The sequence below is a fragment of the Vespula pensylvanica genome, chromosome 12 (genome assembly GCF_014466175.1).
Source record: "Vespula pensylvanica isolate Volc-1 chromosome 12, ASM1446617v1, whole genome shotgun sequence".
Taxonomy (NCBI): Eukaryota; Metazoa; Arthropoda; class Insecta; order Hymenoptera; family Vespidae; genus Vespula; species Vespula pensylvanica.
Genome location: NC_057696.1, coordinates 5,410,910 through 5,422,936, shown reverse-complemented (window position 1 = coordinate 5,422,936; position 12,027 = coordinate 5,410,910). Strand labels below are relative to the sequence as shown.

The window sequence follows — 12,027 nt, the reverse complement described above, 5'->3', positions numbered from 1 at the left end:
CTGCAACGACAAAGAGAGACGGTAAGAGGCACGGAATTGCGAGAGATTTCCTGCTACTCGAGTTACGAACGCTTTGTCCGCCCTTAAATACAAGTAGTTAGTGTCACGTTATGGAAGCCTGCGCTACCTACCATCACCGTCGACGATACGAACCGGTCGTGATTTTTGCGCGAGCTGAAAATCGCAGTTTCTACTTCGTCGCAAAATTCGACGAATCTTGATTCAACGACGATCTCCATCGTCGAAATTCAAAAAAAAAAAAAAAAAATTAGAGGCTTTGCAAATATACGTGGAAAAGTACGAGCCTTTACTGCCTTTTCCTCCTTAGGTTCTTTCGCAAAGAGCGACAACAACCTGTCGGAGAAATACTCTCGAGTGCTCGAAGCTCTCGCGAACGATCGCGTCCTTCGGAGCAATGGACGAGGTACGGAATTCGCTAAAAGGTACACACTTCCTTCGTTAATTCTAGAGAAATTACCAGATTCTCGCTCTCGCTGTCTCTCTCTCTGTCTCGATTGCGTTTTTCGACTCAGCTTGGTCGAGCTAATATTCGGAACTCGCGAATTTTCGACTTCGTTTCGCGTAAAAATGATCCTTCCTGATCAACGATGTATGTGTATACATATATATACACGGGCATATACGTTTCTTTAGTAGATGAAAATGCAGAAAGAATATATCCTTGGCTACCGACCGTTTTATCGAACGATGGACCACGAGGGAACGGACGAGAGATTCCTCGTATCCTAAAAATTATAGACAGATTCCTCTCTACACCGTCGATACACATTTTTATCAACGGTAATGCGAGAGTAATGAAAGTGCCTAATGAAAAATACTTTATTTACGATAGGACGTACTCCGTGCAGCCTCTATCGAATTACTCTCTCTTTTTCTCTCGTACGTACGTAGACGCTCACGCGCGTACGCACGCACACGCGAGCAGGAGTCATTAATAATTCATTTCGCACGCACGTTCGTAAATTCCGCGACGCATTCCATTGCCCCGAGGACGACGACGCAAGTTGCAATTTAAAAAGTGGACAAGAAAAAAGAAAGGAAAAATCGTCGGGGGAACAGAAACGAAAAACCTTCTCTCTATTTTTATCCTCGTGCGACAACTGAAACGGTAGAGTGAGGGGACAAGGAAGAGGACGCGTAATAACCGCACCGAATCGTTATCGTTCTCTACTTTTCCCATCGATCGTCCCCGAGGAGAGAAGGCGAAAGAAGAGAGGAGTCCGGCGCGCGTATTCGATCGTCGAACGCGTCTAGATCGGGAGAAAGGCCAAGGGTAGAGACGAAGCGCGAGACGGCAAAGAAAACGATGCAGAGTCATCGGACGATGTTTTTCCTAGCGCGGAAGACTTACAAGGGAGGAATCCCGAGAAAAAGGCCGGAGGTAGAGGGAGCAAAGATGAGGATAGACACGCGAGCGAAGCCTCACAAATTAATCGAGGAAACGAAGCGACCGTAAAGAGAGAAAGAGAGCGACTGCACAGCCCTTCGATCTAAATTCAATTATTGTATTTTCTTTCGTCGTCCCTTGCACGCGGTACGACGTATATATCGACGCTTTCGCGCTCGAAAATCCCACAGCGAGTATCCGCGTGCGATTCCCAATACCGTCTGTCCACGATTACGAAAACGATTTAAGGACTTTTGTCGCCGTCGAAAGAGATTCGTTCGATCGCGCGGCTACGTCGTTATCGGTAAGAGTGGAGGACACGATCCGTTCTCGAAAACGAATGTACTCGAAGAAAAATCCGTGGGTAGGAAAATGTCCCGATTAGAAACTCGCATCTTAGGTTGAGTGCCTTTCTATGTCGCGTCTACGTCCGGTCAGATCCCACGGGAAGAAACGCGAGATTCGTCGAAACGCAACGTGGGTAGAGCCATCGAGCGATCCATCAAAATGGGCCCTTTGCGCGATTTCTCTCTCTCTCTCTCTTCTCTCTATCCCTCATTCGTCTGTCGTAGACCGACGAGATGGCTACGACGACGACGCAAGGAGGCAGGCGAATCAAGCTCTATTCACAAAGAAATCAAGCAACCGAATTACGTTCCATTCGATTGAAAACGAGCGTCCTTCTCTTCTCCGCCCTTTTAATACCCTTCTTTTCCATTTCTTTTTTATCGTCGTAGGACTTTGCGGGCTATTAATTACAACGAACTCTCTCTCCGTTTTCATTCCTCTCAAAAATGCTTCTCTCCTGCTCGTCCAGCGCCCTTCCCGCTCTATCGCGTCCCTCCCCCCCCCGCGCGATCCGAGGGTAAATATTTGGAGTCCAGAATAAATAAATCGTTCCTTTGACGAAGCATCGAACGGGTGGCACGACGAAAAAGTCGATGATGAATCGCGACTACGCGACGCGACGGCGCTTCGAAAATAAATGCCTCGAAAGAGGAGAGGAGGGGGAAAGAAGGATCGACCGGATGAATGAATGAAGACGTTGATCGGGAAATTTATTACTACGAACGTTCCTCTACGAACGAAATAATCGATTAACGAGACTACTAATCGCGACGTTAACGACGTCCCTGTATCGAACGTTCGACGAAAGACGCGAAATAAAACATGAAATACATATCCAATTTCGAAACAGACGACCGCGGAATAGAGAGCGAGAGAATCCTTTCGTGCATTCGCGCGCATCGAACCGATCGTACTCTCCGCGTACATCGTTTATTAAGCGAAATTCGATTTCTCTCACCCTTCGGCCGTTTTCTCTCGCCTCTCTTTCTCTCTGTCGTTGGATGAATACGGGCCATACAGGATGCGATGACGCGATTAATGACGATAAGCTTCGAAAAATAAAGCCGGCAAATTATCGAGGACGACGTTGAGACGAACGAAACGAATACGCGACCGACGTATCACCGCTTGTTACGACGAGGAGAGGAAAGGACAAGTGGAAAAGTGGAAAAGAACGAAAAAGAAATCTGATCCTATCACGGAAAAGGGAGGAATTTTCGAGGAATCGACTCGGAAGCGGCACGAGTATCGCCATCCGATCGAGGTCTCGGTTCGTAACTTCGATACTCGGCCGCGATCTCATAAGCGCGATCGAATGGACCCAGACATCTTCCTCCTCGATCTCTACTTACGCTCTACTTTTCTTCTTTTTTTCTTTCTTCTTCGCCGTCGCGACAACGCCCAGAAGGCTCGGGAAAGAAGCGAAGAAAGAATAAAGGAAGGAAAGAGGGGCTGTTCTATCCCGAATAAAACAGATAATCCCTTTATCCTCGTCGATAAGGAAACGTTCGAAGTAGCGTGCCTTCTAGCCCCGCCATTTACCGCCAATACCTCTCTCACCCTTCATCTCGGTTTACAACATCGAAACTTTTAATAGCCTTCGATCGTTTGCCGGGCATTCCGTGAAAAAGCCGTTGGTCTCCGAGGACTCGACGATTATTAGAAACTTTTTCCTCGTTTCATTTTCGATAACTCATCGCGAGGTGACGGAGGTTAACAAGGAGGATGACGATTTCCCTCGGACTCGTTAACGACGTCCTTCCAAGCGACGATCGACTTTACGCAAGATTCGCACGAGCGTGCAACGACAATGTAAAGGATCGAAATGTAGTGGCCGAGAGCGAGATGCGGAGATGAAAGAGATCGATAAACGGGAAAGTCTGTTTGGTCTGTTGCGATACAAAGAGAGAGGAACGAACGGGCGACCCTTTACCACGATTCGTACGTGCAACGCATTACGGTCAACGGAGCGAGGGCGCGCGCGCGCGCGCGAGAGGGAGAGAGAGAGTTCACGACGCACCCTACGCTCCCTGGATTTTCGATAATTACGAGATTCGATGCGCCGTACTAATTTATTAATCGAACCGATGACCCTCGATCGAGAGTGTAAGCTGCGTTTTCTACCTGCTGGCGTGACGTTGGCCACGTTCTCGTACGAGAGAGAAAGGGCTAGAGGACGTTCCACGTTCTCTTTTAGAACGCAGCAGGGTGAGAGAAGGAAGGTTACAATTTTCGATCGATTCCCGCGCGAAAACCCCTGTTTTATGCAAATCTCGCTGCGCACCGCGCTCTGGTAATAAATTATTCGCTCGACCGGCCCCGTTTATGGTACACAGCTTCTCTCTCTCTCTCTCTCTCTCTCTCTCGTATATCGTTAGAGGTACACTCCCGACTATTATTTGTCGCTGCTACCGCCGTAATACGGCCAAATATTTGCTGGCAATAGCCCGCAGCGAAGAATAAATATTTATAGTAACCGTCGACGATCCTCGATCGTTTCGTTTGTTTCAGGATCCTTTGGATGGGAAAAGGAATAGAGAGAGGAAGAGAAAATGGAAAGGAATTGCAGGTAGAATGAAAAAGAAAAAAAGGACAGTTGACAGAATACAAAATAAAAAGTAGATAACGTTGGGAATTGTTTCTAAAACGATTAAGATTAGGCGAGTTAAAAATATAATTATCGAACCGACGTCGGTCGACCTCGAAGATCTTATCGTTCCCGAGAGGATACTCTCGAATCGGAAAGTAAGTTGAAACGTCTTCTTCGTGGAAAAGAATCGCAAACACTGGCGAGAATTAGTCACCGATACACGGAAAATCTAGAAATCATTCATCGATTACGCCAGTTAAAGAGAACGCAAACTTCTTGGTCATCGGGCTCTTCTTCTTTCTTCCCCTCTCGCTCAATTATCCATATCTCATCGATGCTTTATCGATTATCTCGTCGCTCTCGTTATCGGTCGCGCGTAAAATTACGACGAAAAAGGAGAGAGAGAGAGAGAGAGAGAGAGAGAGAGAGAGAGAGAGAGAGAGAGAGAGACGGTCATACGCAAAGTCGTTAACGCGCGTGTCTAGCTTTATCAGAAAATTATGAAGCACTGGCGGACGCGAGACGGTCTAGCGATTTATGCCGGTTTCGTCGTTCGTACGAGTTTGAAAAAAAATTCAAGCGGAGCAAGTTCTATGGGAAGGCTTCAATTTTAATAAGCCAGCGCAAAAGTCCCGTACGTAGGTAGGTAGGTATATATCCTGTAGGAGCGACGCGAGTGTTCCTTTCTACCGAGGTCGCTCGTGCGCAGCTTGAATACCACTTAGGACCAGATATTTCAACAAATTGGAGAGAGAAAGATGAAACGAGCTCGTTTCAAAGCGTTTACTTCAATGCGGACTCGTACCAAGATTTACTTTTCCTTACGCCCTTTTCCACGACCCTTTGAATCTAGAATGCACGATCGGTAACAATAGAGAACGAAGAGAATTTTTAATAAAAGGAGAAAAAGGAATGCGAAATGATAAAAAGAAAATAAAGATTCCAGCTTTCGTCGAATCGGCCTAATTCGCGTTTACCGCGCGATTCGCTTCTCGACGAGGCACGAGGAAAAAGACTAGGCGACCGTTTCTCTTTAAAAAAAAAAAAAAAAAAAAAAGTGCCGATAAAGCTCGAAGGAGACGCGAAGTTCGGAGCGAGACGATGGCGAAAGCGTCGCGATGGTTCTCCCTCGGAGGCAAAACGACGAGGTTCTTTAAAAGGCTGAAAAAAAAAATATTAAAAAGGACTCTTTCGTCGAATTTCGCGCCGTCGATCGATTTTAACGCGCGAGGAGACAAAACGACGGAAAAGACCTTTCTGCGAGTCGCGTCGCGATTCTCCAAACCGATACGAACCAATTTTTGCTAAACTAGCTCGGTATCGGGATGAAGAAGAAAAAAGACGAGTCGAACTTGATCGTTCGATACGAAACACCAAAGATCCTGAGATATATTTCGACGTATCGACTACGAAAACTCCTCCAAGGAGAGACTTGCTCCAACGGGGTCGGAAAAGAGCGAAAGGATATCGAGGAGAGAGGACGGTTTACGGCCTTCGAGATAAATTTCCACGGCATCGTAGAAAACGACGGGTTCGACGACGAGGATCCGATTCCCGATCGATACGATACGCGATCGAGAAAGAGAGAAGAGTCGAACGGTAATTTTCGACGATCTCGCGTTTTTCCTAATTCGCGCGCGGTAAACCAAAGTGCAACATCGACTCCGATTTCCGCGCTGGACGGAGAAACCGTTTCCGATAATTGCAAACGCCATTCTACCGCGCAAATGCGTCTGTCCGTGTCGTTTCTCGATCGAGCCAACGCGGTTTTCCCACTTTTATCGAGTTTTACATTCGGGACGAATCGCTCGACGACTCACGATTTAGTTCAGACACCCGATATAGAGCGAGGACGTTCCTTCCTTCCTTCCTTCCTTCCTACCTACCTACCTACCTACCTACGAAAGGCACGCACTATCTCGAAGGGGAAGCGGCACTCGGTGGTCCGTTGAAAAGTTGAAGAAGGGGCCCTTTGTCCGTACAGGTGCACGCGGCAGGTTGCCGGCAGAAGCCCAAAACAGGTTTCCACAAAATCCGCGCAAGGACAGGCATTGAAATTCGACGGATCCGTCCTTTCGTCCTTCCTCCATTTCTTCGTCGCGAAGGGATGCGTTTTGAATTGGAAAAGACCGCGAGAGCTGGACAGCGAATCCAATCGTATAGTCGAAGAGGAGTACGCAGCGTAGCTTCTCTCTCTCCTCGAGCAATTTAAAAGGAACGTTTTCGTTCGAAGCCGTTTCGTATTCGTATACGTATTCGTTGGGATCGGGTTCCGCGCTTGGGAAAATAAAAGAAGCGGGCGGGCGAGCGAGCGAACGAGAGAGATAACAGGAAGGAAATGCGTGCCAAGAGGGTTTTAATTACCTGGAACGTCTGGCTTATCCCGAGAGATAAGGTCTATCGTTTCTCGCCTTTCCCAAAGATATATCACCTTCTTCGCCTTTCTTTTTTTCAAGCCGGGCACCGGGAATGATTTCGAACAGCGATCTTCCTCTTCCTACCGCTTTAATGGTAACAAGAACGAGGAAGAAACGGACGACGGTGCGTCCGGGCCGGAATATTTTAATCGAGTCTATTTCCACGACGGCCTCGTAAAATGCGACGCGAGGAGGAAACGAAAGAATCGCGCGATGACGTCTCGAGGAGCGATCCGAGCTTCGCAATTCGTCTCTCTTACGAACGTACCGACGTACGATCGTAAAGAGGGACGAACGTCAAAGGACAATTAAGGCAAAATCCGCACCGAATTTAAGGATAAAGTTCCGCGCTCACCGACGCGACGCATACGCCTCCTCTCCTCTCGTCAAATAACAGCGTCTGTTATTTTAGTAAGTCACCGTCCGACGTGCCTTCGACGAACGCCACGGGTGGGCGGTGGATTTAATTCGCGTCAAGTATTTAACCGTTTGATCCTACGGGTTGCTCGATGACGTCATACCGAATCTTTCGGCTCGTCAAGAGCGAGGGAGACCGAAGAAAACGCGCGCGTCCAGTTTTCATCTTCCTTCTTCGCGAACGCCTATTCGGAAGAGGACGCACCCCGCCCCCTATCTCTCTCAAACGATTCGCCGTGATTACGAATCGATTCATGACCCTTTTCCATCGCCTCTCCATTAAAATCGTTTCGAGTAGGATATCGTCGAACGGTCGAACGACCATTCTCGTCGTCGTAGAGAAAGGAAAAAGAAAAAGAAACAGCGAAACGGTTTCGAGAACCAAGCTGCGAGATCGGGAAAAAAGATGGCTGTCTCGTTCAACACGGAGAGCGACGCGCATGACGACGATCGAAATAAAAAAGGTTTCGTGAGAACGAAAGAGGATATCGTATCTTCCGCGCTTAGAAAACGCGCTCCTCTGTCGACGCACGTCGTAGAAATCGAGAGAGAGAGAGAGAGAGAGAGAGAGAGAGATCGTTCGATGCGATTCATACGATTTTACCACCGCGGTAGTACTCGTTTTCCATCGATTCCGATTTATCTCGTCGTCCCGTCGATAAGATAATACGCGTATCGCTATCTTTTCGCGTTAACGTTCCTCGACGGAATCGTCGTTGCCTCCTTTCTTTCCTTCTCCTTTTCTCATTACGATTATAAATATATCGTATCGATTATAAAAAGTCAAAGAGTTTGCGCGTGCGTGCGGACACGGGTCGGTCCACTTTCTTTCGGAAAACCCCAACGAAAAGAAATTCCCCGTACGGAGTCGTTTCTCGCGACGCGACGACCGTCGGAGGAAGGGGCCGCCTCGTACGTCGAACGTACGCAGGTACCGCGTACAGCGGGCGCGTAAAATATCGTCGTCGAGCGAAGAAAGAACGGAACGTGGAGAATCCGTGATCCGTACGCGCGGGTCACGGTACGACAATACGCGCGTTACGAGATCGACGACCTCCTCTCTCTCTCTCTCTCTCTCTCTCTTCCAGCTCGCCGCTTCTTCCTCCGTACACGCGCGCGAGCGCGAGGGAACGGACGCTCCTTTGTCATCCATACGATACGCTTTTCGCCTTTTCGTCGTTCGTTGTACGTCGAGAAAGAGTTCCGTCGCTTTTCTCTCGCCTCGAACGAAACGAGAACCTTCTTGCCGGCGCCGCTTCTACGAAACGCGTTTGTCCTCGTCGAATCGAACGTCTAATCGCCGCCACCTTCGTAAATTAGATCTACGGAGAGGCAAGCGGCCACGAGTGGCGTGTAAAACGCCGCGCGTACGCTCGGAAAGCGAACGGACGAGAGGAGAAGAGGAAGAGGAGAGAAGCCGGGACGAGCTCGAGGCTGGCCGTTGAAACCGGACCGAGAGAAGCGAGAGAAAGAAGGAAAGAGCAAAGGACGAAAGCGAAAGAGAGTTTAACGCGCGGCCTCGCAGAAAAGCCGGATCGCGAAGGAACGAAAGCGAATCCGCTCCTCTCCTCGTCTTTCGACGATCATCTAGAAACGGCTTCTCCGACTTTCTCCGGAGGTACGACCGAAGCTTCTCGATTTCTCTCTCTCTCTCTCTCTCTCTCTCTCTCTCTCGGTCGTTCGAAAGGCGTACGTAAGATGAGCGCTCGAACAGGTGCGCGCGGGGCCTAACGAGAGCCCTTTAGAAAAATTCTCCGTCCGCGCAGGTACGTGGAAAGGGACCGAGGGTAGACGCGCGTCTCCTTTCTCGATACGACGCTTCGTTTCGCGTTGCCGTCGTCGATAATTAGCCTCGAACGACGAGTTCGCGCGTATCAAAGAAGACGATGAATCATCGCCAAGACGCACGGCGAAGAAGCTCGAGAACGCACCGAGACCGTTCTAAACGCGCTTTTCTCGCCGAGGCAGCGATTCTCACGCGATCGCGCGACGATTTTCTCCTCTCCCTCCGTCCCTCGTATCGCCGCCGAAACGACGACGTACTTACGCGGAAAAACGTCGTTGAAATCACGGCGAAAAGGCGCCAACGGCGTACGAATCCGCGATCGCGAGCGAATTCCGAGCAATGTAACCGCCATCTACCGATGGCGGAATAGAGGGGGGAGGAAAAAAGATGCAAGTGTTTTTCGCCGCCTGAGAGAGAGAGAGAGAGAGCGTCGTCTTGGCCGAGCCGAGACCTTTGCCGGTATCTCGACGATGAAAGGAAAAAGAAAGAAAAGAAAGGAAAAGAAAAGAAATCCGCGAGATAAAATTCGAGGAGAATCCTTTCTTTCGTCCTCTCGTCCGCTTACCTATAAGGTAAAACAACGCGAAGAGCCAAACTGCAGCCGGATGCCCGTGGTCTGCCATCGTGGATCAACCGATCGCCTTTTCTTTCCTTCTCGTCTCCCCTCCGTTTCCACTCTTCCTCTTCGTCGTCGACGGTAAAAATATTCTTCTTCTACTATCGTGGAATCTAGCCGTTCTCCGCTCTCTCTCTCTCTCTCTCTCTCTCGCACTGTCGTTTTTTCACCACACGCGAACTCGGTTATCTCGGCGAATGACCGACGATTGATAATCGCGAACGTAAAATAAAAATTCGTTATATACTTTGTATGTCGTGTACAAGAAAAGAAGGGAAAAAAGCAAAGGTGAGAGTCCACACGGTGCGCCTCCTCTTTCTCTCTCTATCTCGTTTCCTTTCTTTCTTGCTCGATCTCCACGTCGTATCGTCACGCTGGCCGATCTCAAACTGTGACGGGGAGCGCCGCGAACGCGCTCGGCTCGGCCTTCGGTCGAGCTCGTCGACCTTCGGCTGTGCTCGTATCCTTTCTCTCTCTCTCTCTCTCTCTCTCTCTCGCGCGCGCGCGCGCGCGCTTCTTCTGCCACACGTCTCTTTGCACGCGTGCGTGCACGTACGTGTACTACGTGTAACATTTTCCGTTCGTACGTGTACGTTTAACGTACGTTACGCACACACGGAAGGGCAACGCGGTTTACGCACGGCGTGCAGGTAACGATTCCAGAGAAAAAGCCGCGAAACGTAGAATTTGCTTTCGAATGCGGGAGAAGGAGAGAACACCGACTTTGCTACGGTCTGTTACATCGTCGAACGCGAAAGCCGTTACTCGGTGGAATACCGGCGAATTCGAGCAACGAAACGTCTCGTCCTTGGAATTAATATCGTTCTCAACGACGAGCGACTTTGTCCCGATCGCGCGTTTGTCAAATGGTTTCTTTCGAAAAGAAAACGCCGTGAGAGCGATCTGACGTCGGCAAAGTGACCGGTACGAAAAGATAGGTTAGAAAGCGTAACGTCGACGACGGAAGAGCCGATCGCGAATTTTCGGTATCGCTCGACGACGTTTACCAAAGCAAATACTCGCGTCTACGCGACTAAACAATCGAAGAGCGTCGGATTCGGCGAAGAGTACGCCTCGAAGCGTCGCGCGAACGATCCTTTCCGCGAATATCGTTCGAATCTATCGAGAGTCGTCGGTCGGCTGATCAACCTACGCGACGGAACGTTCGATCGCCAAGACGTATTCGGCTAAAAGCGCGTCGAAGAGAAAGCGCCGTTTGACCGGACGAGTTCGTTTCTACGCGCGTACGCTAGGACGTTTCCTGCTAAAATTTACTTTAAAAAGGCTACGTTCGACCCCGTCCCTAGCTTCCTCTCTCTCTCGCTCGTAAAGCGAGATAAAATACAACGCTGTCGAGAGAAACTGATACGTAAACGATATTTAGCTACGCCGCCTGCGTTATATATCGTTTACCTTTGTAACGATGCTATGACTGCTACCGTGGCAAATATCGTGGCAAATATCGTGGCAAACGAGCGAGAATACGCGTTTCAGCAACGTAATCCTCTAAACGGTCCGAGTCGATTCGTCGCGAAGAAAGAGGCATGAAATATCGCGTAATCTGGTTCAGGTACGGCTGGCATGATTTCCGAATCGGGCTGTCCCCTCGCGCATCGCCTACGTTTCCAAAGACGCGTTTCTTTATCGCGACGCGACCATCTCTATCTCTCTCTTTGTTGACACGCGTACGAAACGAAAGATAAAGGAGCAGAGGAGGTAAAAAGTAAATCGCGTAGCTAGCTGCGAAGAGCGAACTACGATCGACGTTGAAGGCTCTCGTAAACCGACGAACAAAGAGGACGAGAGAGAGAGAGAGAGAGAGAATCGCGAACGGTCCGACGATTCTCGAGGATCTGGAAGATCGAGCACCGTAAAACTCGAACAAATATCGCTATCGAGATACGACTGGGATACTTCCATCGTAATTAGGCGCACGGTAATGCCTCGTGTACACAATGCCGAGCGCGTGATAACACCTAGCGCAGCATTATTCGAGTCGAAGGCAGGCGCCTAGAATACCGGTGTGCCGTTTGCACAAAGATCTGCTTATGACGCTTGGAAAATTATCCGACCCTCTCTCCGTAATATACCTATCCGTCTATCTGCGCATCCATCTCCGATACACGCGCAAGTACTCGCTTCACGGTGCTTCTCTCGACCGTAAGAGGAAGCTGCTTCGTACTGGAGCCGAATCGTACGAGCCGTTCAAAGCTCGCGTTCGCTGTGGTATCGTTGTGTACGGTATCGAAGATAAATTTGCAAATTTATGCGAATAATCCAGTTATCGCGGCGAATTAGCTCGTGCAATTCGCATATTGCTTTAGGATCGGTCGAACGCGTGACTCTCCCCGAACGAACGAATTAGAATTTAATCGTACGATCGTCGTCGTCGTCGTCGTCGTCGTAAATTGTCTTCAGGGCGTATTTGCCTTCGATCGACGCAAA

The 12,027-nt window shown here is 49.3% G+C and overlaps 1 protein-coding gene across 3 annotated transcripts in view; it reads right to left on the bottom strand.

Annotated features, from left to right (window-relative positions):
* LOC122633465 (fasciclin-2) overlaps positions 1-12,027 on the bottom strand; it is a 63,309-nt gene that overhangs the window by 38,817 nt on the left and 12,465 nt on the right. The window contains exon 1 of one of the 3 annotated variants that reach the window (XM_043821372.1): positions 9,532-9,857. The exons of 1 other annotated variant lie outside the window; for it this stretch is intronic. In XM_043821372.1, the coding sequence (XP_043677307.1) occupies positions 9,532-9,589 (58 nt within the window). In that variant the 5' untranslated portion in view covers positions 9,590-9,857. Of the gene's footprint in view, positions 1-6,244; positions 6,451-9,531; positions 9,858-12,027 lie in introns of those variants that run through there. One more of the 3 variants, XM_043821375.1, reaches the window with a different exon arrangement.